This window comes from Anser brachyrhynchus (genome assembly GCF_964034855.1).
Source record: "Anser brachyrhynchus genome assembly, chromosome: 22".
Taxonomy (NCBI): Eukaryota; Metazoa; Chordata; class Aves; order Anseriformes; family Anatidae; genus Anser; species Anser brachyrhynchus.
This window is the reverse complement of record NC_137715.1, coordinates 2,543,111-2,566,957: the sequence shown is the minus strand read 5'-3', so window position 1 is coordinate 2,566,957 and position 23,847 is coordinate 2,543,111. Positions and strand designations below refer to the sequence as shown.

Genomic DNA, 23,847 nt, shown 5'->3' with positions numbered 1-23,847 from the left:
GCAACACCGGGGGCGCCTTTTCGCAGCGTCCCGTGACGTCGCCGGCGGCCCATTCATAATTCCAGGCGCCTCGCTGCTGATTGGTCCATCTCCTCGAGGGGGGGCGTGGCCCGGGCGGGGACGTCACGCCAGCTGGGCGAGACCACCTCGGGGAGGGAGGGAGGGGGGGGGGGGGCGGCCTTTGTCTACGCGTCCTTTCTCCTCCAGCGGCTCATCGGCAGGCCGCCCGCCGCAGCCCAGCCCCGCTCCGCTCCGGTCCGCTGCGTTCTGCTCCGCTCGGCCCGGGGCTAACCGGTGACCGGCTCCGCGCCGCCGCCCCTTAAGCACCCCCCTTATCCCCCCCCCCCCCGCTCCTCAGCCATGGCCCCGCCCGGCTCCGCCCCCTCCCCTCCGCCATCTTGGCTCCCCCTCAGCGCGGCGCCGCTCGGGCTCAGCCGGGCGCGGCGGAACGAACCACTGCGGGGGCAGCAGGAGGGGGGGGGGCGGGGGGGACGGGACGGGGTAGGCGGGGACGGAACCACCGCGGCGGGGAGAGGGGGGGTGGGGGAAGCCGAGGGGCCAGGCCGGCGCCGGGGCTTGACAGGGGCGGGCGGTACCACTGCGGGCGGGGGGCGGGGGGGGGGGGAGGCGCCGCGCCGGGCGGGACCATGCGGAGGCGCTGGTAGGGGGGGGGGGGCGCGGCCGGGGGCTCGGGGGCTCCGCCATGGCCTCGAACTGCGCGGGGGGCTCGGCGGCGGCGGCGGGGGGGGGGCGGCGGCGGCGGCGGCTCGGCGCTGGGCTCGGCGCTGAGCGCCAGCAAGACCAAGACGAAGAAGAAGCACTTCGTGTGCCAGAAGGTGAAGCTGTTCCGGGCCTCCGAGCCGCTGCTCAGCGTCCTCATGTGGGGGGCCAACCACACGGTGAGCGCCCCCGGACCTGCCCCCCCCCTCGGTTCCCCCCCCCTCGGGGCTCCCCCCGGCCCCTGGGCGCCCACCCCGTGAGGGGCGCTCGGTGGGGCCGGCCCCGGTCCCTGCCCCCCCCACCGGGGGCTCCCTCGGGCCCCCCCCGGTCCCTCCGGGCCCCCCCAGCCCCGCCGCCCCCCCGGCACCCTCCTGTCCCCCCGCATCCCCCTCCGCAGCGCCTCCCCTCCTTGCCCAGCCCGGTGCCGTCCCCTCCCGCAGGGTGCCGGTGTCCTGCCGGCTCCCCCAGCGCCCCCAGGGCCGTCCCCCAGCGCCCCCAGCTCCGCACCCCCCCGCTCAGCCCCCGGCCTGCTCGCTCAGGGCGGCCCCCGTGGCCCTGCCGTGGGCTGGGGGCTCCGTTGCGTCCCCCAGGATCCCGCCGCCGGTGGTACGGGAGCGTGACGTGTCTCGGCTCCGTCCTAAAACGCTCGGGCACCGTTTGTCCGCCCTCGCCTCCCTCCGACTTCAGGCTTTCAGCTGCCAGAACCGAGGCCGTGCGCTCCCGGGGCTCGGCCTCAGTTTCCCCAGGAGCTGTTGGCACCGGTCCGGTGGCTCCCGTGGAAATGCCGGCGGAGGCTCCGCTCTCGGGCCCACCTCCGCTGCTCGTCCCTGAGCCCATCCTTAGGTTCTGCTCTGGGAACCTCTCCCCTCTCGGCGAGGGCAGGCACAAACCTCGCACGGGAAGGGCAGCTTGCCTCTGCGCAGTCCTGGATGCGGGCGATGGACGCTGCTCTGGGAGGTGGTTCAGGTGGCCAAAGGGTTCATAAGCCTCATCCCTTAAGTGGACGCACCCTCGGGTTCAGACACCTATTTCCCTGTTGCGTTAACAGAGGTTTCCTAGAGAGTGAAAGGGGTCAGGGCTTATTCTTTGCAGAAACAAATAACGCTCTCAGAAGAACAGAATTTTATTTCTAGCGTGCGTGACAACGGAGTGAAGGCTTCCAAGTGCAGTTCAACACGGCATTGTCTTCCTCAAAGGATGTTCCAAGTGCTTGCTGCTCAGAGCCATGCCCGAGAAGCAGGGTAATGGAATTAATCAGGCTTTGATCAGTGATGCTATTAGGAGCCGTGAAGAAACGGGGAGATCGGCGAGGTTCTTCCCGGTTTCGTTTGTGGGCTCCTAGGGACAGTGGTTGCGTGGTGGCAGCGAGCCGTCTCTTTTGTAGCTGCCTGGTACTGGGAGTCCTGGCATCTTTTTTAGGCTCGGGATCAGGGCGCTGTAACTTCTGGAGCACTTGGCCGTGAAATGCTTGGGCACGGGGAAGAAGGCAAGCTGATAGCCGTGTCTGAACGCTGAAGTAACGAGATACATCAGATGATTGTTATGAAGAAACTGCTGCCAGAAATGAGGTCCGTACCCCGAGGGGCTGGGAAAGGGTTTAGCAAACTTCAGCCGTGACCTCCTCACCCTTGGACAGGCACCCAGCGTTTCCCAACAGATTATTCCTCGTTCGCGTTCCCCCAGCTCTCTGCCGCTGCTCTCGCCTTGCGTTGGGGTGAGCCTTGGGGTGCCTGCAAGGGCTGGGAGCTGGCGTGGCCGTGCTGCGGAGCCGGCTGCGCGCCAGGAGCGTTTGTGTTTGCTCAACACGCGAGCAGCTGCGCCTCCCGAGCGCGGAGCAGGGTGAGATGTCGGTGTCCCGCTTATCCAGGGAGCGGAATTGCTGATGTTCTTCCAGCAGATGGGTTTGGGCAGCTCGCGAGCATTTTCAGGAGTGCCTTTGAACGTCGTTAGAAATCTTACGGGGGCTTGTTTGGTGTTTGGCTTCTGCACCCCAGTTTTTCAAGGCGGGGTGGATCCCGGGGCTGTGGGACCTGCCTCGGGGTCCCTGCAGCAGAAAGCGCCGCTGTCGGCACGGCCAGGAAGATGCTGTCCGAAATGTTGCAGTTGGGACGAACTTTTTCATGGACAAATCAAACAAACAACCAAGCGTTTTATGCAATCCACCGTCACTGCTGAGTGAGGAAATTCTCTTGGGTCCATTAACCGAGTCTGGCAGCGGTTCGGCCCTGCCTTGTGTTTGAACAGGCTGACCAGCAGCTGGTGCGAGTACAGCGATGGGTCTGGAGAGCATCTGGAGCAGCGAGGAACAGGAGCTGGGTTCTGGAACACCAACTCCGAGCTGTTCTGTTCAAATATTGAGCCGGGTCTTGGCCGTCCCGGTGGTCCCCAGCCAACACTTAGAGCAATTGGAGCCGGGGTGGGGCCGAGGCTGGCGTAAACAGGGCCAAACGTGGGTGGCGTCAGCCCAGCAGCCAAATTTCGAACCAGAAAACCACGGAGGGGAGAGGACTCTGCGCGGACTCCTGCAGATGAGAGGAGGGAGCGGAGTCCCGGAGGCTCGCCCTCGATTTCTGAGTCTTCTGTGAGCCGCTAGCCAGCGGTGTAAAATCCGGCAAACGTGGAGATGGCTCCTTGGGAGCTCTGCTCGTGCCTGCTGTTGTCATGGCACTGGGAGAGGCGACGCAGCTCCTCGGCGCCGTGCTCCGCGCGCCTCCTCTGTGCCCTGGCTGGGTGCGTGCACGTGGGAGCTCGCCGGCAGCGAGGGGGAAGCCGCGGTGGCTGGAGGGGAGAAGCCATCTCGCACTGAACGAACGGCGAGACGAACACGGCGGCGTGGCGTGATGCTCCGGAAACCATAGAAACGGGTGGAAGGTGCTGATTGTGCAAGGCACTGCCATCCCGGCGAGCTCGGGGGCTGCTGGGGGGGGGTGACTTGTGTTTCTGCTCCTTGAACGAGCGGGCGAGTTCCTGCGGGGCGCGACGACGCTTCTCCAGGAGCCAGGTCGGCAACTGGAAGCCATCCCTGGAGCTCCGGGGATGCTGGCAGGTGTAAAAAAATTCCCGTTTCTGTTGAAAAGGGGTAGATCTCCGCTGCTGTCACTGCGGATCTCGCCCGAGGCAGCCTCCTGCGCTCCAAAGGCTCGGATTCCTGGCCGAGGCAGCGGCCGATCTCCTCGGCCCCGTAGGAGCGGTGCCAGCCAGCACAAAGCGCGGCTAGTTAGCATTCGAGCGCAATAGCAAAATTGGGATTTGCAGCACGCTTCTCCCTTCTCTGCAGCGTTGTTTCTGGTGTTGCCGTGCTCGTTCCAGCCAGGGCAGCATCTGCCACGTATCAAACGGTGAAGCCCTGTAAATTGGGACTGGCACGGGGCAGGCGGCGGGCGCTCGTCCTCTGCAGCACTTGCTGCCTGCCGCGGCTCTGATGGAGCTCTGCAGAGCGCGGCGTACGGCGGGGGGCGACGGTAGCCGGTGTGAATGATTTAGGTTGTTGATTAGGTTAATGATAATAGGTTGTGAGCCTTCGCATCCCGGGACCTTCTGTTAAAACAGGGACGCCGGGAGCTTCTTCCCCTGGGGGAAACGCCGAGGAAAGCAGCTGTTCCCGGGCAGCTCAGCGAGCAGCACGGGGCTCGGGTGCCGGCTGAGCTGCAGGCTGTGGGTAGGTGGCTGAACCTTTGTGCTCCTCGGCCCCGTTTTCCCCCCGGGGGCACGGTGCTGCCTGCCCTGCCCGTGCTGCGGCCCCGTCAGGACGTGGGACTGCTTGCCAGCGGGCCTCCGACTACTTCGCTCCCAAAGAGGAGGCTCCGCCGTCGCCGGGGGCTGCTCTCCTCTCTCAAGGCACGCCGGCGTCCCCAGGGCGCTGATAGAAATTATTGACTCCAAGAATCATTCTCCCACAGCGTTGCATGGGGGTTTGTTAGCCTGGATGCTGATTAATCACGCTCTAATTCATGGAAAACGGTGTTGTTTTTTTTTTTCCCTCTAACCGTCGCCTGGTTGTTCTGTGCTCAGCAGCTGCAAAGTTTTGCTGCAGATGTGGGTTTGTCTCTGTGCTGGTTGGAGTGATTTTTGCTGCGCGTCTCTCACCTGCTTCCTCGGGGTGCTGTGAGGTTTAACGGGCGTTCGGGAGGTACGTGGGGCTGCCGGGCTGAAAGGCATCGAGAGGAACAAAGTATTTGTATTTTCCTGCACAAATTCCTGTTGTAAAGAATCTTAGAGAGGAGACTCTCTCACTCCATCATCTGGATCTTGTTAGTAAACAAATCGCATTTTCCCATCAATTTACTAATGGTAATTGCCACTTTAAGGCTCCAGTCAGGTTTTGAAACAAAATTATGCCTGGCCCGTTCGTTCTGACAGCTGTCCCTGAATGACACGGAATATTGATGCGTATTTTATTGAAGAAGGAATTGGCTTTGGTGGCAGAGACGAACGATCAGCCGCAGATAAACCCAGGGTCCTGCTGACTGCTGTTCCTCTGCTGCCAGGCAAAGGGGCAAGGAGGGAGAACTGAGGCTCAGGAGAGAAAGGGGGGGGTCTCCTCTTCCCTCCCTCGCCTGCTGCTTTGCCCCAAGCCGTGGTCCCCGCTCTGGTGGCACCTGGTCGCCCTTCCCCGCATAAAAGCAGCGGCTGGGACCGGCTGTCCTGACACCGAGCCACCGCTGCCTTGTTCCTCCGTGCTGGGACAACCTCCGGGCACGGGGCTGTCCTTTGGTCTCAGAGCATGGTGAAACCAGCCGAGCATCGTGAAGCGTCCCTCCTGCAGCACCCGTGCCGTTGCCTGGTGAGGATGCCGGCCAGTTTGTCTGAAACGGGGCTTGGTTTTAAATCCCCTGGGGCCCTGCGAGCCTGGTGGGTGCCTGAGTTTCCTGCAAGGCCGTCGGGCTGGTGCCCTGCGTGCCGTGACCTGGGGCAGGATCAGTTTTGTGGGAGCTGCTGCAAAGTGCGGGTGGCAGCGGCAAGATGCTCTTCTCGGCGGTGCTGTCAGCTCGGGGCTGGGTCCCCGTCAGGTTGCCTGTGCTTTCTGCCCAGCGGGGAAATGGGAAACTCCTGCGCTCCTGTTCCTGTGCCTCTCAAGACGACCTGAGCCTATGCGGAGGGACTGACGGGTGCTGTCTGCCGCTGCCCCTCCGCTCCCAGCAGCTGCCTCTTCCAGAGCCAAGAACCCAGCCCAAGATCCCTCTGCCCACCTCGTGGCCAGCGCCAGCCCCGGGGGAGACCTCCGGAGCTCCAGGTACAGGCAAACATGGTACGGATGGGATACACCTGGGGGAGACAGCCGGGTCGGGCCGTGGGAGTGCTGGGCACCTCGCTGCTGGGCACCTTGCTGTGACCTTGCCTCCTGTAGCATAAATACCCGGAGACACGCTCTGCTATATATAATCTGCTGCACGCCTCTCCCTGGGGAGAAGGCGAGAGAGCAAACATGTGCCAGGCGTTCGTCACGTTGCTCCCGGAGGCTGCTCAGATTCCACCGCGATAAGCACAGGAGAGGAGCCCTGCGGAGCAGGGCTGGCCACTGCCGTTCTCTGCTTCGGTTTGGGCAAGACCTGGTGTTTCGCTCAGTGCTGCTGCGGGGCCAGGCCCTGCCACCCTTGGGATCGCCCTGCGAGAAGGCGGGGTTGAGATCTCCCCTACCCACGGCACGGTGTGGGGCTTTTCCTTCCTCTTCCCTTGGGATCCTGAGAAAAGCATCAAGCACCGGAGTTGTGGGAGCGCGCAGGGCACATCCCTCTTGCTAAAACATAAATCGATCGATCCCAAAGCCATGCTTTATCTCAGGCTGGTGTCAGGAACCAGGACCCCGCAGACGGCGGTGGAGGAGCTGCTGCGAGCGCTGGGACCACAAGCGGCCAGTTCAGCTCCTCGGCAGCTCCGCGAGGCGGCGATTCGTGGCACAAATCCCTTCCTTCCCCCTGTCCTGCAGAGCCAGAATCCCGAAGCATCCAGAAAGCTCTGCCGCACGCAGCTGGAAGCGGGGAGAGGCTTCCGTGGGGGTATTTTTTTGGCTGTCGTATCCTGGAGGAGTGCGGACCGCTTTTAAGCGAGGCGAGGCAGCTTGGCGCACCGTTTCTGCCAGTCAGGAGACGCGCAACAGGTACAGCGTTTGCTTTGAGGTTTCTGCTTTGGCAGAAACGAGGACACCCGGAGACGCCTTGACATCTCACTTTGCTAACGCCCGTGTCTGCGTTTCTGGCAGGGAGGAGAAAATCTCGAAATTGCTGTTCCCTCTCAGCCGTCAGCACCCTCCCTCCACCCTGGAACAGGCTGCTAATGGCTTGTTTGTGCCTCAGCACCGCCGGGAAGAGGGCTGAGAGCAGGCGTGTCTCGGCGCTGCCGGGCTTCCCCTCCCGTTAGACAGCAATAATTAGCGGCTGGAGGCAGCACCTCTTGCTCGGCGCGGAATTAGCTGTTTTCTCTTCCCCTTTCTGCCAGCGGGAAAGTCACAGCAAGGGGCTCGCCGAGGCGCTGCCTGCAGTGGCTGGGACCTGGACCCCGGGGTTTGGGAGCCTCCCCCGGTCCTGTTGCCTCTCCTCTCCTCTCGCTGTAGCCCAAGGGGCCGCTCGGTGCAGGACGTGGCTGAAGCTGGGGGGGTTTTGGCCTCCTGCTCCGCTGTGATCACAGCCGACGGAGGCGTGTGCCGTGATTTATTCGTTCCCCAGCGCGGCATTCCCCATACATCCCGAAGCACTTCATGGGAGTGCTTAATGCTCCTCGGTGCTGCTCTAAAGTAAATACTGGGCAGGGCTTTAGAGAGCACCGGCGTGGCTCCTGGCAGAGCGGCGGCCGCTTTCCTTTCCGCTTATCTGTTGTGTGGGATGGCAGCCTCTGAAAATAGGCGTCGTTTCTCTTTGCAGCGCGCGCGTGTCTTTCCAGCCTGACGTTTGTTAAATCTGGTCCGGTTTTTTCGTCGGTAACGACGGGGAGAGGATGTGAAGAATACCCGCCTCGTCAGGGCGTGCTCCTGTGCTGGACAGCTCGCGGCACAGCTCCGCAGCCAGCGCCGCCGTGCCCCTCGCGGAGCCGAACTGTGCCATGGATCCCTCTGCGGGATGCTCTCCTCCTGCCTCCTTTCGTCTCCAGCTCCTCGGTGGAGACGTGGCGGCATCTCTGGGCTGTTTGTGCGTGCAGGGAGCCCCAGCACTGGGCTCCGTGTCCCTAGGCTGGCAGCCTGGACCCTGTCCCCGGGCGGCAGGACGATGCCGCGCGCTGTCCGGGCGTGCTGGGGGTCGCTCGGCCTGCTGGGCTTTGGGCGCTGGGAGCAGAACCCAGCTGCAGAACCCAGAGCAGAACCCAGCTGCTCTCCAGCACTGCCTGCTCTCGAGCGCTGGCACCTCCTTGTCAGGGCGCTGCCTGGGGCAGGGCAGCCCAGCACCGTCCTCGGCGGTGGCTGCGGGGTGCTGCAGCGTGAGCCCGCCCGTACAATCGCAGCTGAGCATTCGTTCTTCCGCTCCCCTCCGTCCCTGTGGCTGCCGCACATGCCTGAGGAGCAAAAACCAGCTAGGGGAGTGACTCATCCCTCCGGAGAAGGTGGGATAAGAGCAACGAGAGGCAGCAAACAGAGAAACGGCACCCGCAGGGGGGCTGCGCGGCGCTGCGCCCGAGCTGCCCGCTCGTTGTTCCGGCTGGTCGCGCTGGAGGTTTTGGCCGTCCGTGGTTTGTAACACCGAGAGCTAGTCCAGAAGTGGGCTGACGCAACGCTCCCTAAATAAAGGCGAAGGCGATTTATTTAAAACGTGAAAGCTGCTGTTTCTTGGTCTGTAGGTTTGTCTCGATTCTAAGCTGGATCCTGGGCGATCAGATGAAAGAGCCGAGGCTGGCTGGGGGAGCACTCGCCCCGTGATCGATTGAACGAGATGTCTCTGTGGCTTGTAACCAGTGTTCTCCTGGCCGCTTCAGCACAGCAAGCTGCTCTGAAAGCCTGATGGGTTATATCCCATTAAAACCAGCTCCTGGGGTAGCTGGCGTCCCGTGAATCCATGGATGGTAACTGCAGGGCGGTGGAATTTGGGTTTTGAGTCTGCTTTTCCTTTCTCTTTTAGATCAATGAACTCAGCAACGTTCCCGTCCCTGTCATGTTAATGCCCGACGACTTCAAAGCCTACAGTAAGATTAAGGTGGACAATCATCTATTTAACAAGTAAGCGTGAGCTCCACAACTTATTTGTAACTAAAGCTCTTTGCCGTAGGGGCAGCTGGTGCGGTGGAGGCCTTTTGGTTTGTTCCCTGCTCTAATGCCAAGAGGATCTGGCCTGGCTGTGTCCTGCCAAGACCACGCAGCGGGACACGGGGACGTGGGAGGGGGGCATCTGCCACCGAGGTGCTGCCTTGTGGCTTCGTGTCTGCGCTTTGAGGACAGGGCAGGAGTTGCTCCCCATGGCCTGCGGGGATCCTTGTCTCTTTGAGGCTGTTCACAGGTGACAGCCGTGATGCTGCGTTGTGCCCCTGGCCCCCTGGGGCTTATGTGGAGTCAGCCTCTTCTCCTTTTCCCAAGAGATCAGCTTTTGGAAACCGTTTTAAAACCATGGCTGTGACTGGTGCCGAGAGCCGTGTTCACCCTGGCTCCGTGTGCAGGTCCGCAGTGCTCCCTGACTGGTGCTTCCTTTTCACCACATTTCACGTGGATCGGCTTTAGAGAGCGGGAGCGTGGTTCAAAAGTTTGTCTCTGGCACCAGCAATCTGCAGTAGCTGCTCTTCCCCTCTTTACCTAGATTTTATTTTCCCAAGCGTTGGCCCAAAGGATTCTCGTGGAGGAGGAGCAGACAAAACCTCCCGCTGTGCCCGGGCAGGACCGTCCTCTGCTTAACACGGGGCAGAGGAAGAGTCGTGGGAGGGAGCCCCGGTGATGTCCCCCAGCTCCGGGGAGCAGCACACGCTGCCCTCGGTGCTGTGCTGGGCAGCGAGGGACAGGGATAGCGCTGGGCTGGTCGCAGTGCTCTGCAGCGTGCCAGGCTGGAGCCGAGTCAGCCTCTCCCCTGTGTTCTGGGCAAGGTTTGGCTCACGCCGACCTTTCTTTTGACGCACCGGTGATCTGATCCCGTCTGAAATCAGAGCCCCCCCCCCCACCTTTTCCTCCAGCTTTTCATCTTAAACAGCAGCAGCCTGTTGCAGGGGGCAGCCGTGTTACCGAACGGAGCAAAGCGACAGAGGAGGAGGAAGGAGAAATTGTTCTGTCAGACCTGCGCTTGTGACAGGAGGGGTTGTTCCGTAAGGCAGACGTCCTCGTCCACAGAGCCTCTAAGTCAAGGATCCTGCAAGCATCCCTGTACCAGATGACTTCTGTAGGCATCCGAAAAAACAAGCTGCCCTACCAGGGGCAAACATCTGCAGGATGGGGCAGGAGGGGGCTTGGATATCCGGGGTGGGTGATGTAGCGGGAGGCGAATCGAGCCTGATTTCACCAGCTGATCATTTCACAAGGATATCTGTTCTGCTTTGCCCTAGGGAAAACTTGCCGAGTCGCTTTAAATTTAAGGAGTACTGCCCGCTGGTGTTCCGAAACCTCCGGGAAAGATTTGGGATTGATGATCAAGACTACCAGGTACCTTCCCTTCTCTCCCTGCCCTCCTGAATCCTTTCTCCTGGACAGAATAACAAAGCTGGGGGAGAGAACACAGTACCGACGTTCTTTGTGGTCAGTTTTTATGGGCTTATGATCACGGTTTGAATGGTTTTACCGCTGGCCCCCAGCAGTGGATGAGACCTTGCTGTGCCAAGCAGTGGGCAGTCGCAGAACAAAAAGGTGATCCCTGCTCCGGAGAGCTCACAGGGTGGGCATACAACAGGAGGCAGCAGCTTGCTGCAGACAGGCAGGAGCTGGGGGTAACAACGATCCAGATCCGCCTGTCATGTTTTGGCAGATTTGGGTGCTGCTTTAACTAAGCGTGTGCTGCTGAATTGGGTTTATCCAGGTGGCTGCTGCTTGGGGACACGTCCGCCAAGGCCGGGGGCTCCGGCTTGCCTTGGAGAGGAGACATTTCCTTGTGTTGGTACAGCTGGGCTTAAATCCAGTGAAAGATGTTGAAGCTCTTACAGCAGGGCCGCCCTTCGGCGCGCAGCTCGTAGTCTCACACACGCGGGAGGCTGTGCAGCAGCCCGCTGGTTAGAGGCCACTTAAATGAGGGAAAAGCCAGCGGGGCAGTAAGAGGGTGGCTTTGATAGCTGCGTGGCCTTTAGCCGGCCGAGTGCTGGGTAATTAAACCCGTTATCTTTGGCGCTCGGCTGCCGTTGATAAAGGCGGGCATTGCGCCAGCACCGACTGGTCGAGGGCTTGAACCAAAACGCTCGGTGGGATCTGCCAGTGCAGAGCAGCAGATAGCGGGGGTGAGGGCTGCAAGCTTTGTGCTCCTTCCCTTCTTTACTTCTCGTACGAGCCCGGCCACGCTGCGCTGTGGGAGAGAGGAGATGGGAGCGGGGTTACTCCTGCAAATCTCACCGAGCTGCTTCTTTCTGGTAGTAGGTGAGCCCACGTGCGTGTGCGCACCTTCCCCACGACTGTCAGAATTCTCCCCATGTCTAGGTTATTGCTGATCAGCTCCTCTTCTGAGCTTAACGGAACGAAGAGATGGGTTCGCTTAGCCCAGCAGCGTGGCTTGTTGTGCTAGTGAGGAACGGGATGTCCCCAGTCTGGTTTCTGGTCTCATGGCACGAGGAGCAGATGCGTAGCACCTGCATCCCTTCTTCTGCCCTGTTCCCAGACCCAGGGGAGAGCTCTCGGGTCCCTCTGTGAGAAGGGACAGCCTCCGAGGACACCGGCATCGGTGCCTGGGGCTTTTTGCTTCTTTTTCTGTGTCTCAGAGTTGCCTCTCTGCTGGCTGCTGGGGACCGTCCTCTGCTGCCTGCCCCGTCGTGCTGGAGCTGGGCGCACCGAGGGTGTTTGCTCAGCAAGACGCCTTTTTGGTGCAGAACTGATGGTTTGCTTCGTTTTTCTTCCGCAAGGGGCTGGCCATCCCCAGGAGGAGCAGTAAATGCTGGCTGCTGCCTGTGGCAGCCCCGCTCTGGGTGCCAGCCCGCCTGCCGGTAGGATTATTCATTCTCCTTTCCCCCTCGTCCCGCCAGGCCCTTTCTCTGGGCAGCGGTGGCGTTTCGCCAGGAGAATGGGTCCCGTTGCCTCCCGGTGTGTTGGCAGGAGTCAATGCCGGGCTGTGGGGCTCTCGGGGAGGCCGCGGGGCCAGCAGCACCCTGCCCCTGGGGCTGGCTGGGCCGGGGCATTGCTTCGTGCTGCCTTCCTCCGTACCCTTTAATGAACTTCTCGCATGCAGTGAAGTGATCAGCTCCTAATTATTTTTTCTTCCGGTCCATCTGCTACGGTATATTTTAGACATTTTTTTTATTTTGTGTTTTAAGAAATGGTCAAAACCGTAGGAAGTAACGTCCGTAGGAGCACCCCCAGTCCCCTTGGTTCCTATTACCTGGCCTGTCCTTTACACCTCACTTGTTGCGCTGAAGGATTGCTTCTTCCATCTCGGGTAGAGCCGTTCGGCTGTTTAAAAGTGTCTAGTTAGAACAGAAAGCAGAAAACATTTATTGAGCTAAATTCAGGTGGGTAAAATGCAGTGGGAATTGAGCCAGGATGCTAAATATAACACTCCGGCTCTGGAGGAGGTGGAAATGACAGGAAGGGAATGAAGTAAACCTAAGGGCTGGGAGTTTGGTAATGTCCATATGTGGTCACAATTTCTGCTTCCCATCTCCTCTACCAGAAACGCTCTGTGGTTTTGAGGTGAGGGGTGATTAAACTGTGTAGCACGGACTCATTTGCAAATGTCAGCAAGAAGTGAGGGTTTTTTGTTTGCCTTTATTTTCCTGACAGCTTCTAAAGCCGTTGGCAGGAGTAGAGTTTTTCCCCTGCTTCATTAAAGTTTTAAAAGCTTTAAATGCTTCATTCTGAAAGGAAACCTCTCGGCTCGCTTGCAGCGTGACATGGTAAATCCCTCGGTCGCAGCAGGCTCTGCTCGCCTGCGTGTCTGCGTCTGCAGAAGAGCAGGCTCCCTCTGCCGTCTGCTCCTCAGACAGCTAAAGGGAGGCGAGAGCAGTGTAACTGGTAGCTAAAAAATACATCACGAGCTGCGCTGCCAGCCCTGAGATCCCGAAAGACATCACCTCGAGCTAAAGACCGTGATTGAGACGTCAGTGCCGCTGTGCCTCGGAGCACAGCTGGCCCCAGCTGCACCAGTGGCAAGGAAATACCAGCTTGAGCCTGTACTGGGGGCTGACAAAATGGCTTCTGAACACACGCAGGTAACTGGGGCGGTGCAGTTGCAAGGCAGTTTTTGAGACGTGGCAGCGGAGCCCGGGCGACCTGCTCAGGTTAGCCTGGAAGGTGCGAAGTGCTCTAACAGGAGGAGGAGGCTCGCAGAAAGTCCTCCCGCCTGGGCAGAGGCATCGGGGTGGGATGAGAACAAAGAGTGGTGGCGTGGCTCGGGGAAGGAAGCAGGCAGCCGCTCTGCAGTTTGCTTGGGATTTTCCAGTTGTGCTGCAAGTACAAAAAGAAGCTGCGGTGTTTCGTTGCTAAGGGTGGAGACAGGGATGTAAAGACAGATGCTGCTGGTTGTTGGAAGAACGGCCGGGCTATTTATACTCACAATCCTTTCCATCCGATTGTAAGAATAACTGGCTTTTGGTTTCAGAATGACCTGTGAGGAGTTCCTGAACAAGGCGACTTTTGCCAGCTTAGGCGCTGCTTTTGGGTGGGAAGGAAGACAGGCCATTTTCATTCATTTTGTTCTGGTTTTACTTAAACCTTAGAAATATTCTGACAGTTGTTAGTTTTCCGGGAGGAAATCCCAAGAAGTTTTGATACTGCCTTCTTAAAAACCAATTTGTTAAAAAATAATAATAATAATCTTCAGAAGTGCGTGCCAGGTGTTGGAGTAAAACGTTAACAAACTGAAGGCCTAGGTGAAAGCTCTAAACTCCACGTTCGGACTTCTAAATGAGTCAAGTGGGCTTTAACCTCATCAGTGCGGAGCTCTCGAAGATGCTTGCTTATTAAGTCACAGCTGGTTTGTGAGTGTGCTCGGGAGCTTGGCTGGGACGCTGCCACGGCTCCGAAGGTGGAGCATCGAGTCCCTGGGCTGGTGTTCTTCCAGAGCCGGGCTGTGGAGCTGGTCCTGGTCACCCGTGTCTCACCTGCTTTCTGAGGCTGCTCTTCTTTCTTCTGCAGGGGGGGTGGCAGCTCCTGCCTCTCTTCCTGATGTTTTTGTCCTGGTTCCCTCAGAACTCGGTGACGCGAAGCGCCCCGGTGAACAGCGACAGCCAGGGCCGCTGCGGGGCCCGGTTCCTCACCACCTACGACAGGAGGTTTGTCATTAAGGCGGTGTCAAGCGAGGACGTAGCGGAGATGCACAACATCTTAAAGAAGTACCATCAGGTATGGTGAGTCTGGAACCCTGGGAGGGGAGGTGGCGAACGGCTCGGGGAGCGGCTTGGGATTAGCTGGAGAACTGGAGCTCGGATGCGCAGTGAGCAGCCTGGCAGAGCTTGCAAACAGCTTCTGCAGAAGAAAGCGGTGTTCCTTAGCACCTGAGAGCCAACTAGGGCACGGCCGCCTGCTGCTTCACAGCTCTGAGTCCTTCGCAGCTCACCCTGTCCCTTCCATCAGTGAATGATGGGCTGCTGTTACCTGAGACCTGTAAACGTGCTCCGAACTCAGTGCTTTGGGTTAGCCTTTCCGAAGGGACTGGGGAGGAGACAGTTTCTTGCAGCAGGGAAGAGGAGGCAAGTGGCACAACTGGAAACATTCTACCCTGGCCCACGTTATCTGCCGGTCCATCTGCTCCTTACTTTCAGATACATTTGCGTAACCCCGAGAAGTGATATTAGCCAGTGCCAACAACAGACCTGCCGTGCTGTGAGCAGGTTACAGAAATACACACGGAGCTTGTTACAGCAGGCTGGACACGCACGCGGCGAGATGCTCTGTCTCAGTTCAGGGCTGGAAGCATCTTACAATGCCCTAACTTGCCTTTTTTGAGGTGCCAGGAGCCGTTTGCAAGCCTCCTTTCCTTTCACATCAGTGTCAGATGGCTGGAACCAGAGGCTTCCCTGTCCCCTTCTTGCTGAGCTCGTGTCCTGTCGGGGATGGGCTCTGTCTGACAGTGCTGTCCTTCTCTGCCCTCCCCTTCCCCGCACCCCTCCAGTTCATAGTGGAGTGCCATGGGAACACCCTCCTGCCCCAGTTCCTTGGCATGTACCGGCTCACCGTGGATGGAGTGGAAACCTACATGGTGGTTACCAGAAACGTGTTTAGTCACAGGCTGACTGTGCATCGGAAATACGACCTGAAGGTGAGCGTTTGGATGGCAGTCACGGAAAGGAGGGCTCCTTTTCTGGGAGGGCGAGAGCTGGTCTTTGTAACACCTGCTAGAGGAGGTCCAGGGCTTTGCTTTTTGTTCAGGTTTTGGGGTCTCTGGCTAGGGCTCCACTTAAGACTCAAGTATCATTCAATTCCCCCATTCCAAGCAGCCTGTGCTACACCAGGGAGGTCTGCAAGTCCGTCTCAGGCATGAAAAGGGATTTGGTACTGGTTTTTAAATATTGTTGAGGGGGTGTGTTTTTTGTTTGGTTGGTGGTTTGATTTTTTTTTTTTTTTAACCTGCACAAAGGACTTAAATGGTGTCAATAAATTCCTCAGGTATATAACACAGTGCAACAATGACCTCTTTATTCTTTTGCTAGGGCTCAACAGTATCCAGGGAAGCGAGCGATAAGGAGAAGGTATGGACTGTCCCCGACCAGCCTTTCCTTCCTCCTGGTCTTTGGAAGCAGGTGGGATCCCACTGACTTCCCTCTTCCCAAGGGGCGCTGAGCAGGGGAAGTTAAATGGGCCCTGAGCAGTACCCTGTTTGCGTCCCACCTTCCAGGCTGTACCCAGGAACTGCTTAGGCAGAGATGGTGCAGACCTGGTGCTGCCCTGCTCTGTTATGTTGACACTACCCGGGGTGGGAGGGGAGCTTGTTGTGAGACAACCCCCCAGGTACCAAAACCCACGTAAGTGCAGTGGTGTCTGTATGGAAGGAGTTCTTGATAACACCCTCGAGTGTATCAAACTGAGCCAGGTCAGCAGTTAGCTTTTCCAGCAGCTGCTTTTATAAACCAGAGCAGCTCTTCTCAGATTCTTGGCATATCTCACCATGTTTGTGAAATTGGTTTCTAGTGCTGTTAAGGGGAACCTACAGCTAAGAATCCTGCCCCTGAAAACTTTGGCTCTGACACTGACATGAAAAGTCCTGGTGCTACTTTTTTGTTTGATTTGCACATGCACATGGGCTTTGCAGGCTTGAGACCATAGAGTAAGCCCGTTTCAGCTTGCCCCAAAATTAGTCACTGTCATAAGCAAAGGAAGTCCCTCTTATGCCAAAAGCTCTGGCATCAAGGCACAGCTGCATGGTGCCCAAGTACCCCTGGCTCACTGGCTGTTTAGTCTCTGGCTTTTTCTGCTTATGCAGTTTGTCTCAGACTATTCATATTAGATCTATATAAAGCCACCGCACACTCATATATCATTCTAAGAACAAAATAATTTAATTCCCAGTTGCACAAGGGGTTGTGTATTCTATATCCTTGAGAACTCCCTGGGGCCTGTTGCAAACAAATTCCTCAAAACATGGTGGTTTTAATTTTTTCCTCAAGTCTTTAGGGAAAGAAGCATTTTTTTTTTCATCCCCCCATCAGAAAACAACAAAATGCATTTCTTTTCTATTCTGGGAGCCGGTTGGATCGTCTCTGGCTAGAGCCCAGCTGTCAAGCTTTCAGCCTGCAGCACATCTTCCTGGCAGTCTTTAAAGCTGAGTTGCTCTCTGCCTCCCTTCACCTCCCCTGAGGTACGGCTCAGCACGTGGATTCATTGGCAAACGCTGTGCTCTGCCTCTTGCATTTTTCATACTTAGTGGACAGGATGAGGCCTTACAGATGGGCAAGAGATATTCTGGTGCCACCCCACACTCGGTCCCTGAGCAACATCAGCACATCGCTGAAGGATCGGCGGACCTGCCTTCCTCCGAGGAGTGAGGGTGTGGAGAGTTTGACACGGGCTTTTTGTTGCAGGCCAAGGATCTGCCAACGTTCAAGGACAACGACTTCTTGAACGAGGGTCAGAAGCTGCACGTTGGAGAGGAGAGCAAAAAGAACTTCCTTGAAAAGCTGAAGCGGGACGTGGAGGTAGAGTTTCCTGGGGACGGCTTTTACTCCGAGTGTGCCTCCCATGCCTGGGTCGTCGCTGTGGCCTCTGGCCCAAGCGGTCCAGCAGTGGCTGAGAAGCAGGTCGCTCCTGCACCAGCCAGACAAACGCAGTCAGGATTGTGCTGGTGGCAGAGGGCACATGAGTGCCTGCGTAGATTCTGTGGAGTCTAATAAGGGTTTAGCTTTCACTGCCGCACTTTCTTAGGGAGATATTGGGAGGGTCGGACTGAGGATTTCTGATCCAACATGGATACTCTTTTTTTTCTTTTCCCCCACTCATCTCTTTCTCCCAGTTTTTAGCTCAGCTGAAGATTATGGACTACAGCCTGCTGGTCGGGATCCACGATGTTGACCGAGCAGAACAGGAAGAGATGGAAGTGGAGGATCGGGCAGAGGATGAGGAGTGCGAGAACGATGGTCTTGGAGGCAACCCCATTTCCTCCTACGGCACACCCCCTGACAGCCCTGGCAATCTCCTCAACTACCCTCGCTTCTTTGGGCCTGGAGAGTTCGATCCTTCTGTGGACGTCTATGCCATGAAAAGTCACGAAAGTGAGTGTCGTGGAATATTGCCCCGAAGCGGGTCTGGAGGGCAGAGGAGGTGTCCTCTGGTCTGGCTGAGCTAAATGGAGTGAAGGGCTGTCCGCAGAGAGGCAGGGAGCCTGCCAAGTGTTGGAGTGTTGCAGATGGTGTGAGTTTGAAAGGTTGGAAGTGATGCTTGGAGAGCAGTTAAGTGTTCAGAGAGTGTGGGGGTCTCTGGTGTGCCGTTTCCAGTCATTTCTTTGCCCTTCTACAGCCTCCAGCTGCCTTGCTTTCTCTGCTGGTTGCACTGACACAGACCTGCCGTGTATTTCTTAAGGAGGGGGGTGCAGCCGGGCTTTGCTCACAGCTCAGGGTGTGCTAGCAACTCTCTTGCCTCGCTAGGTGCCCCCAAGAAGGAAGTGTACTTCATGGCCATTATAGACATTCTTACGCCATACGATGCGAAGAAGAAAGCTGCACACGCTGCCAAAACGGTGAAACATGGGGTAAGCAGCCTGCCGCCTGCAGGGAGGATGGGCTTTGGGGCTTCTGCTTTGCCTGCATGCCTGTGTGCGTGAGTGATGCCTTTTGACGCTGATTTTCTACCAGTATGGAAATCCTCTGGTGATCCCGTGTCCAAGAACAGCTGTTCCTTCACTGTCTCCTCAGACTGTCTTGGAAGGCTTTCCCTCTGGTTGGTGGATAGCAAGACCTGAGGTTCCCTGTTCCTTCCTGGAGCAGAACAAATAATTATCATGCGGTCACTGGTGTGCCTCGCTGCATTCTCTGATCTGCTCCTGGTGGTCTTAATGATCCCTTTCTGCCAGCCCTTCACCTGGGTAATGCAATGCCTGGGAGATGACCTGGTCTGGGAGGTGCTCAGGTTCCCCGGTGTGGACCCAGCGGCCTCACAGAGCAGGGGTGGACTGGCTGCAGGGAGACGCAGCGCCCTGCCCCTTCCTGGGGCCAGTCCTGTTCCCTGGCATCAACTTTGAACTTCCCAAAGGGGCTCAAAAATCCCCGTTTAGTGGGACGTGGAGTTTTTCATGCTCTTCCTCTTCTAAACCGTAAAAGAACAACTCCAGTGCTTTGACTCAGTGGGCTGCAGAGGATCCAGACGGAGCTAAAATCAGGTTCCTTGGGGATCTCTCTAGACCTGTTTTTTCCTAGAACTTGCAGGTTCTTCTGTGGGTCTTTCCCAGCAGAGCCAGGCCATGTTGACGTGATCACTCCTGCTGTCCTCCGTCCCCCAGGCTTTGCAGTGCGGCAGGGTTTGCCTCCCGAGGAGGGTGTTCTGACTTGTCTCCTCTCTGCCTTGCAGGCTGGGGCAGAGATCTCCACCGTGAACCCCGAGCAGTACTCTAAACGCTTCAACGAATTTATGTCCAATATCCTGACATAGTCATCTTCAGCCTTCAGCGAAAAATGAAGAGAAGAGGGGCTACTTCCAACCAGAGAACGCAGCCTGTGACACTAAAACAGACACTGTAGCAGCTTGTGGGGTGTGTGTGTGTGTTTGTGCGCGTGTGAGCAAGAGTGAGTGTGTGGCACTGTGTGACTTAAGAGAAAACTAATTCTAGGTGCACCCTCCAACAGTCCACTTGACCCAGGTGGAAAAGTGGGTTTTTGTTACAGAAGTGCCCAGACGTAGATTCGAGGGCTTTTTAAAACGAGAAAAGTGCATTGTTTCAGCACTGCTCTTTCTAATGACGTTTTCTCCTCTCTGATCAAGAGACTCCCGTAGGGATATGACATGTGGCACTGTATGAAAGGGTCGCTCTAGATCACATCCAGTGAGAGTGAAGCAGTGCCTGATTCCACAAACTACTACTTTTTTTTTTTTTAATTATTATTATTATTGGACTGTCTTTAACAGAAAGATGTACGAGCCCTTTTATTTCCCTCTTGGTAGGAATTGGAAGGAAAATAGCTCACCATTTCGAGGACGGAAAATATTACTCTGATAAGGAGGAGTCGCTGAACTTTAGGTAAATTCAGACTGGGACACTTTATATTTTTTGGTTAATTTAAGTAACAAAACCTTTTTTTTTTTTTTGTAACTGCACTTGATTTACAAGAAAGATGAGGGAAATGAACATCTACCAAAGATGATCGCTTAAAAAGGTGTAACTCCTGGAACTTAAAATAACAATGTGAGAAGTAGTAGAGACATTGCACAACCTCAGATGATAACGTGCTCAGAGCCATCGTGCTTTAAATTGGCCAGCTACGAAGAGTTTGTGAAAGAAGAAGAAAAATGTGTTTTGTACCTGTAGGTTTGGGATAGTATTTGACTATCTGGAACATTTCCCTCTTGCACCTCAGTCAGGAATTGCCATGTCTCTTAGATATAGCTTCACATTGCAGTTCTGCCAGTGTTAATCTAGCTAATGTTCAGTCTTCCTTACTCACCCGATCTGCAACAGGTACTTGAATTTGTTTCCTGACAGAGGTTCTTTGCCTGGTTGGTTTATTTTTGAAATGGCAATGTGACTTGCACACGAAGGAATTGGACTCGCTACCCGTGGGGAGTGCTGGGAGCTGTGACTGGAGCAAGTTCCGCTGCTCAAGAGGACTCAGGACTTGAGCTGCAATCGTTTTTACTCTTTGCTCCATGCCCCTCTCTAGAGCGACAGTCAAGGAGTGGAAATATTCGAACACTTGCGCCAGATTCTCCCCCCCCATCCTTTCCCCCTCCCAGACTGGGACTGATCTGCGTGAATAACGTCCTGTTTTGTCTCCAGAACGCTTGTAATATTTTTCACAGCCAAGCTTGTCCGACTTGCTTTGGGTTTTGTTAGCTCCGCTGCACAACAGTTACAGATCTTTTGGTTCTTTTTTTAATCTTCTTTTTCTTTTTAAGCAGGATTTAGTGTTTTGAACCAAACTCTTGCAGTTGAAACATGTTGCTTATCTGCCTTGAAACTGTTTTCACATATGCCTTTGTTTCGGGAATAAGCTCTTTTGAATGTCTGTCCTGTGCTGTAACGCGTGCTACAGTTTGCTGTGTGGAACTTGGTCCTTTTGAGAGATAACTGGTGCTCATCACATCCTGGTAATTTCCCTAGACTAATGCTAGCTCTGGTCTGGATTCTGAATGTGGGCCTGGGTTTTTGTGTCCGTACCCACGTTCGCGATGTGAATGCCGCAGGTCTCAGCTTTGAAGGGGACAAAAGGGGGCTAAAGTGTCAGCCCATGAGAGTGCACTGTAAGTAGGGCGTTAAGGAAGTCAGACGTGAATATTGGGAGTCATAATGGGATATACATCTTTATTCATTCGTGGGTCATTCCCTTTGATGTGGGACAAATTTCTTCTGCCTCTGTAGTCCAGTCCCTGTTTGGGGTGACGTGGGGGGCTAACGCACCGTTGTCCGAGAGGCCGGTGAGTCTCGTGTCTTAAGGTGCCTAGCTGCAAAAGCCACAAAACAAGTGCAGGTATGAGAACACCTTGAAAAGGGAGGACTTAGAGGGTATTGTCAGCTTAGTTTTGTGGGCATTATATTGGTTGCTTTTCTCTTAGAAATAAGCACTTACATTTACTATCAATTGGAAATTAAATACCAATCACTTTTTATTCTTGACAGTTTTAAAAATCCGCATTGAATCTGCAACTTTGGCCTGGTAAGTTTGCTGTTCTCCTTTTGGGAAACTGGCTTGTACTTTTTAAACTGTGTATCCTTAAATCATGTATTAAAAAGGAAGAAGAAAGGGGGGGAGGAGAGAGAGGGAAATCAGTGAACTGCAGACATCCTACGATGAGACACTAAAAAACCAAGCAACCCAGAGACGGTAGAAGAATGGAGCTTGTGTAGCTAGGAGCAACGATTTCATTCACTGAAGTTCGTAAACAGGAATGAAATTAAGATGCAGTTAATTCCTGCAGCAGTCTGTACAGAACTCATGATCCCAAGGGCTTAAGAGCAGCTAACTGCTCTTCTTACTCCACTCTGAACAAACTCCTAGAACTGAATTGGATGTCTCTGGCTCAAGTGATACAAAAAAGCCCCGTGAACTCTATTCACTTTAGCACTTCCCCAATTCTGCCACTTCTGTCAAGTTGCCATACTGTGTGTATTAAAGTAATTAAATGCAATTTTCTCACTTAATGATGTATTACCCAGGTATGTAACTTTGTTTAACGTAAGCATTTTGTATATTGTTTACATTTTGAGAGGTAGCATTATGTTAAAAATGCTAATTTTTGTTTCTAGACAGTATTTTTATTACCAGAATAAGAGGTGAAGCTGCAAATATTTGATTTGTTTTTAAAAGGGACTTTTTCTTTTCTTTTTTTCGTTGTTGTTGTTTTGTTTTTTAATCTTGTTTTAGGTCACTTTTTTAACTCAAGTATTTAAAAAGAAAACCCAGCCCTTTCAATTCTGGTTTTACAACTGCTTGTGCTAGTTTGTTGTCTGTTTCTGGTGTGAATTTAGTTCTAGTTTGCTGAATGTAGATATTTCTGTCTGTAGCATGTACCCTGCGGAACACTTTACACTGAAGTGCATTTGACTGAAAACCACCCTCGGCTGAAAGAGTTGCTGTAGGTAGGCAGATCGCTCTGATCCCAGGCGTAGTGCAGGATTTCTCAAGAAGTTGCAGTGCAATTCTTTGGTCAGCTGGAGGTTCAAAAAGGAAGAAAACCTTAGTGGGCAGAGTGACTCCAGTGCCTGACGGCAGGGTGAGTTTGTGTCAGAAGGGAGCTGCTCGATCCATTGTCCTGCCTGTACTGGGGGTCTCTCTCTTTCCGAACATGGGCCAAAAACGTCAAAATTTAAGAACTACAAACTGCTTTGAATCCAGAGCTTGCCTCTTCCCCACTGAGATAGCTCCTAGGGCATAAAGAAGAGTGGGAGAGGGAGAAGGCAGAGTGCGGTCACAGTTAGAGTGCTGTTCTGCACCTTTAGTGCAATAAAAACCACTCGAGAACACTGATGGGTCACCCTTTAATAGGAAGCCCATGTTCTGGAGATAGCAGGCAGCACCCATCCTTTGTGTCAGTGCCAGGGAGAGGGCCTGGCATTTGCAATATGTAACGAGTGTCAGCAGAGTTCACTTCTCATCACAGGGAGCAGGGGAACCCTTCCCTCTTGGCTCATGGACAGTCTCTGATCGGTTTTTAATTGTAATAGCCACGATCATGAAATTCCTCACAAGGAAAACTTCTGGGGCGGTAGGTGTCTCCTGATTTCCTGTGTAAACGAGGCTGTTCTCCCACATCTGAGCACCCTAGTTTTAAATTGCTTTATCGTAACCAGCAAGACCACTGCACCACTTCAGACGTTATTTCCTTGTTGTCTGGGAGAAAAGCCCTGCTTTCCCCTCCAGAGCCCCAGCTACTTCCAGTGGGACCTTTGATGGGGTCTCTCCTTTCAGCCCAGTTAAAGGCACAAAGTGAGGCCGTATGGTAGTTACGGGCCGTGTTCGGTGTAGGGGTTGTGGCTCGCTCTCAACAGCTGCCTCCCAGTCCTGTGACTACTATGCAGTCTTCATAGACGCCTCCCTTCAAGCTGCACAGAGGTCAAAAGTGTTCAACCCTGAGGTGGTACAAACCTTTCAGAAGTCAGTGTGTGTACTAAAACGTGGTTTGCAACACGGCGTAACCGAGCTGAGACAGATCATTGTAATACTAAGCTCCAAAAACAAAACGGCTATCTTCTCCCCAGCCGTGTCTTAATGCCCCGTTTCAGGTTTGCCTGTCACCTTCCCCTACTTCTGCAGAGCCATTCTCCAGTATCCGTATTAGCCACTACTGATTTTCCTTGCTCTTTGAAATGAATTCTTGTGTAATAGCAATGGCAAAGCGTGGGGAACCAACTTCTGGTCATCCATCATTTTTAGTGGTTTCAGTTTTCACCACTCAGAACTTGTGCTGGTCTTTGTTTAGCTGCACAATGCTAAGTGCAGCTGGATGGAGTTGTGTCAAGTGAGTGTATTACACACAGGTTACAAGGGTGGGCAGGGCTAATCAGTGCAACTGAAAAAATGTGAATAAATTAAGTTTAAAACTAAAAAAAAAATGCATTCTAGGTTTTTTTCACTGCTGTTTTTTAAATAGGAATTTTAAGTCCTCTGTGCTTGTCTGTTTGCTAGGAGCAGTTTGAGACACTGTTACTGTTTTGAAATGCATGCATGTTACAAGATGAGTCTCCAACCAGAGAAAAATAAAATTAAAACTTTGTGTACATCTGTTCCTCGTTGTTGTCCTGTTTAAGAGTGTTCTAATGATCAGCTGTTACTCCATGAGGTATGTGCTCATTTTAAGTCCTGTATTAACCACAGCTGGAAAAGTCTGTTTATACATGCCTGTAAACTGGGGCTCCTAAGTAAAAACTAATTTTACCAAGTACTGGATATGAGAACAAATTAGAGCTAACAGGAAAAGCTCACACTGCCTTGAAGGAGATGCTGCTGACTCCCTAGGGT

At 54.8% G+C, this 23,847-nt stretch overlaps 1 protein-coding gene across 1 annotated transcript; it reads left to right on the top strand.

Annotated features, from left to right (window-relative positions):
* The first annotated feature begins 688 nt into the window (after window positions 1–688).
* On the top strand, window positions 689–23,606 carry PIP4K2B (phosphatidylinositol-5-phosphate 4-kinase type 2 beta). The gene is given in 11 exon segments (XM_080565165.1): window positions 689–748; window positions 750–899; window positions 8,763–8,860; window positions 10,165–10,261; window positions 13,940–14,092; window positions 14,862–15,008; window positions 15,400–15,438; window positions 16,768–16,881; window positions 17,196–17,454; window positions 17,827–17,930; window positions 18,746–23,606. Coding segments are annotated over 11 exon segments (1,287 nt in total). The 5' UTR covers window positions 689–703; the 3' UTR covers window positions 18,827–23,606.
* The last annotated feature ends 241 nt before the right edge of the window (window positions 23,607–23,847 follow it).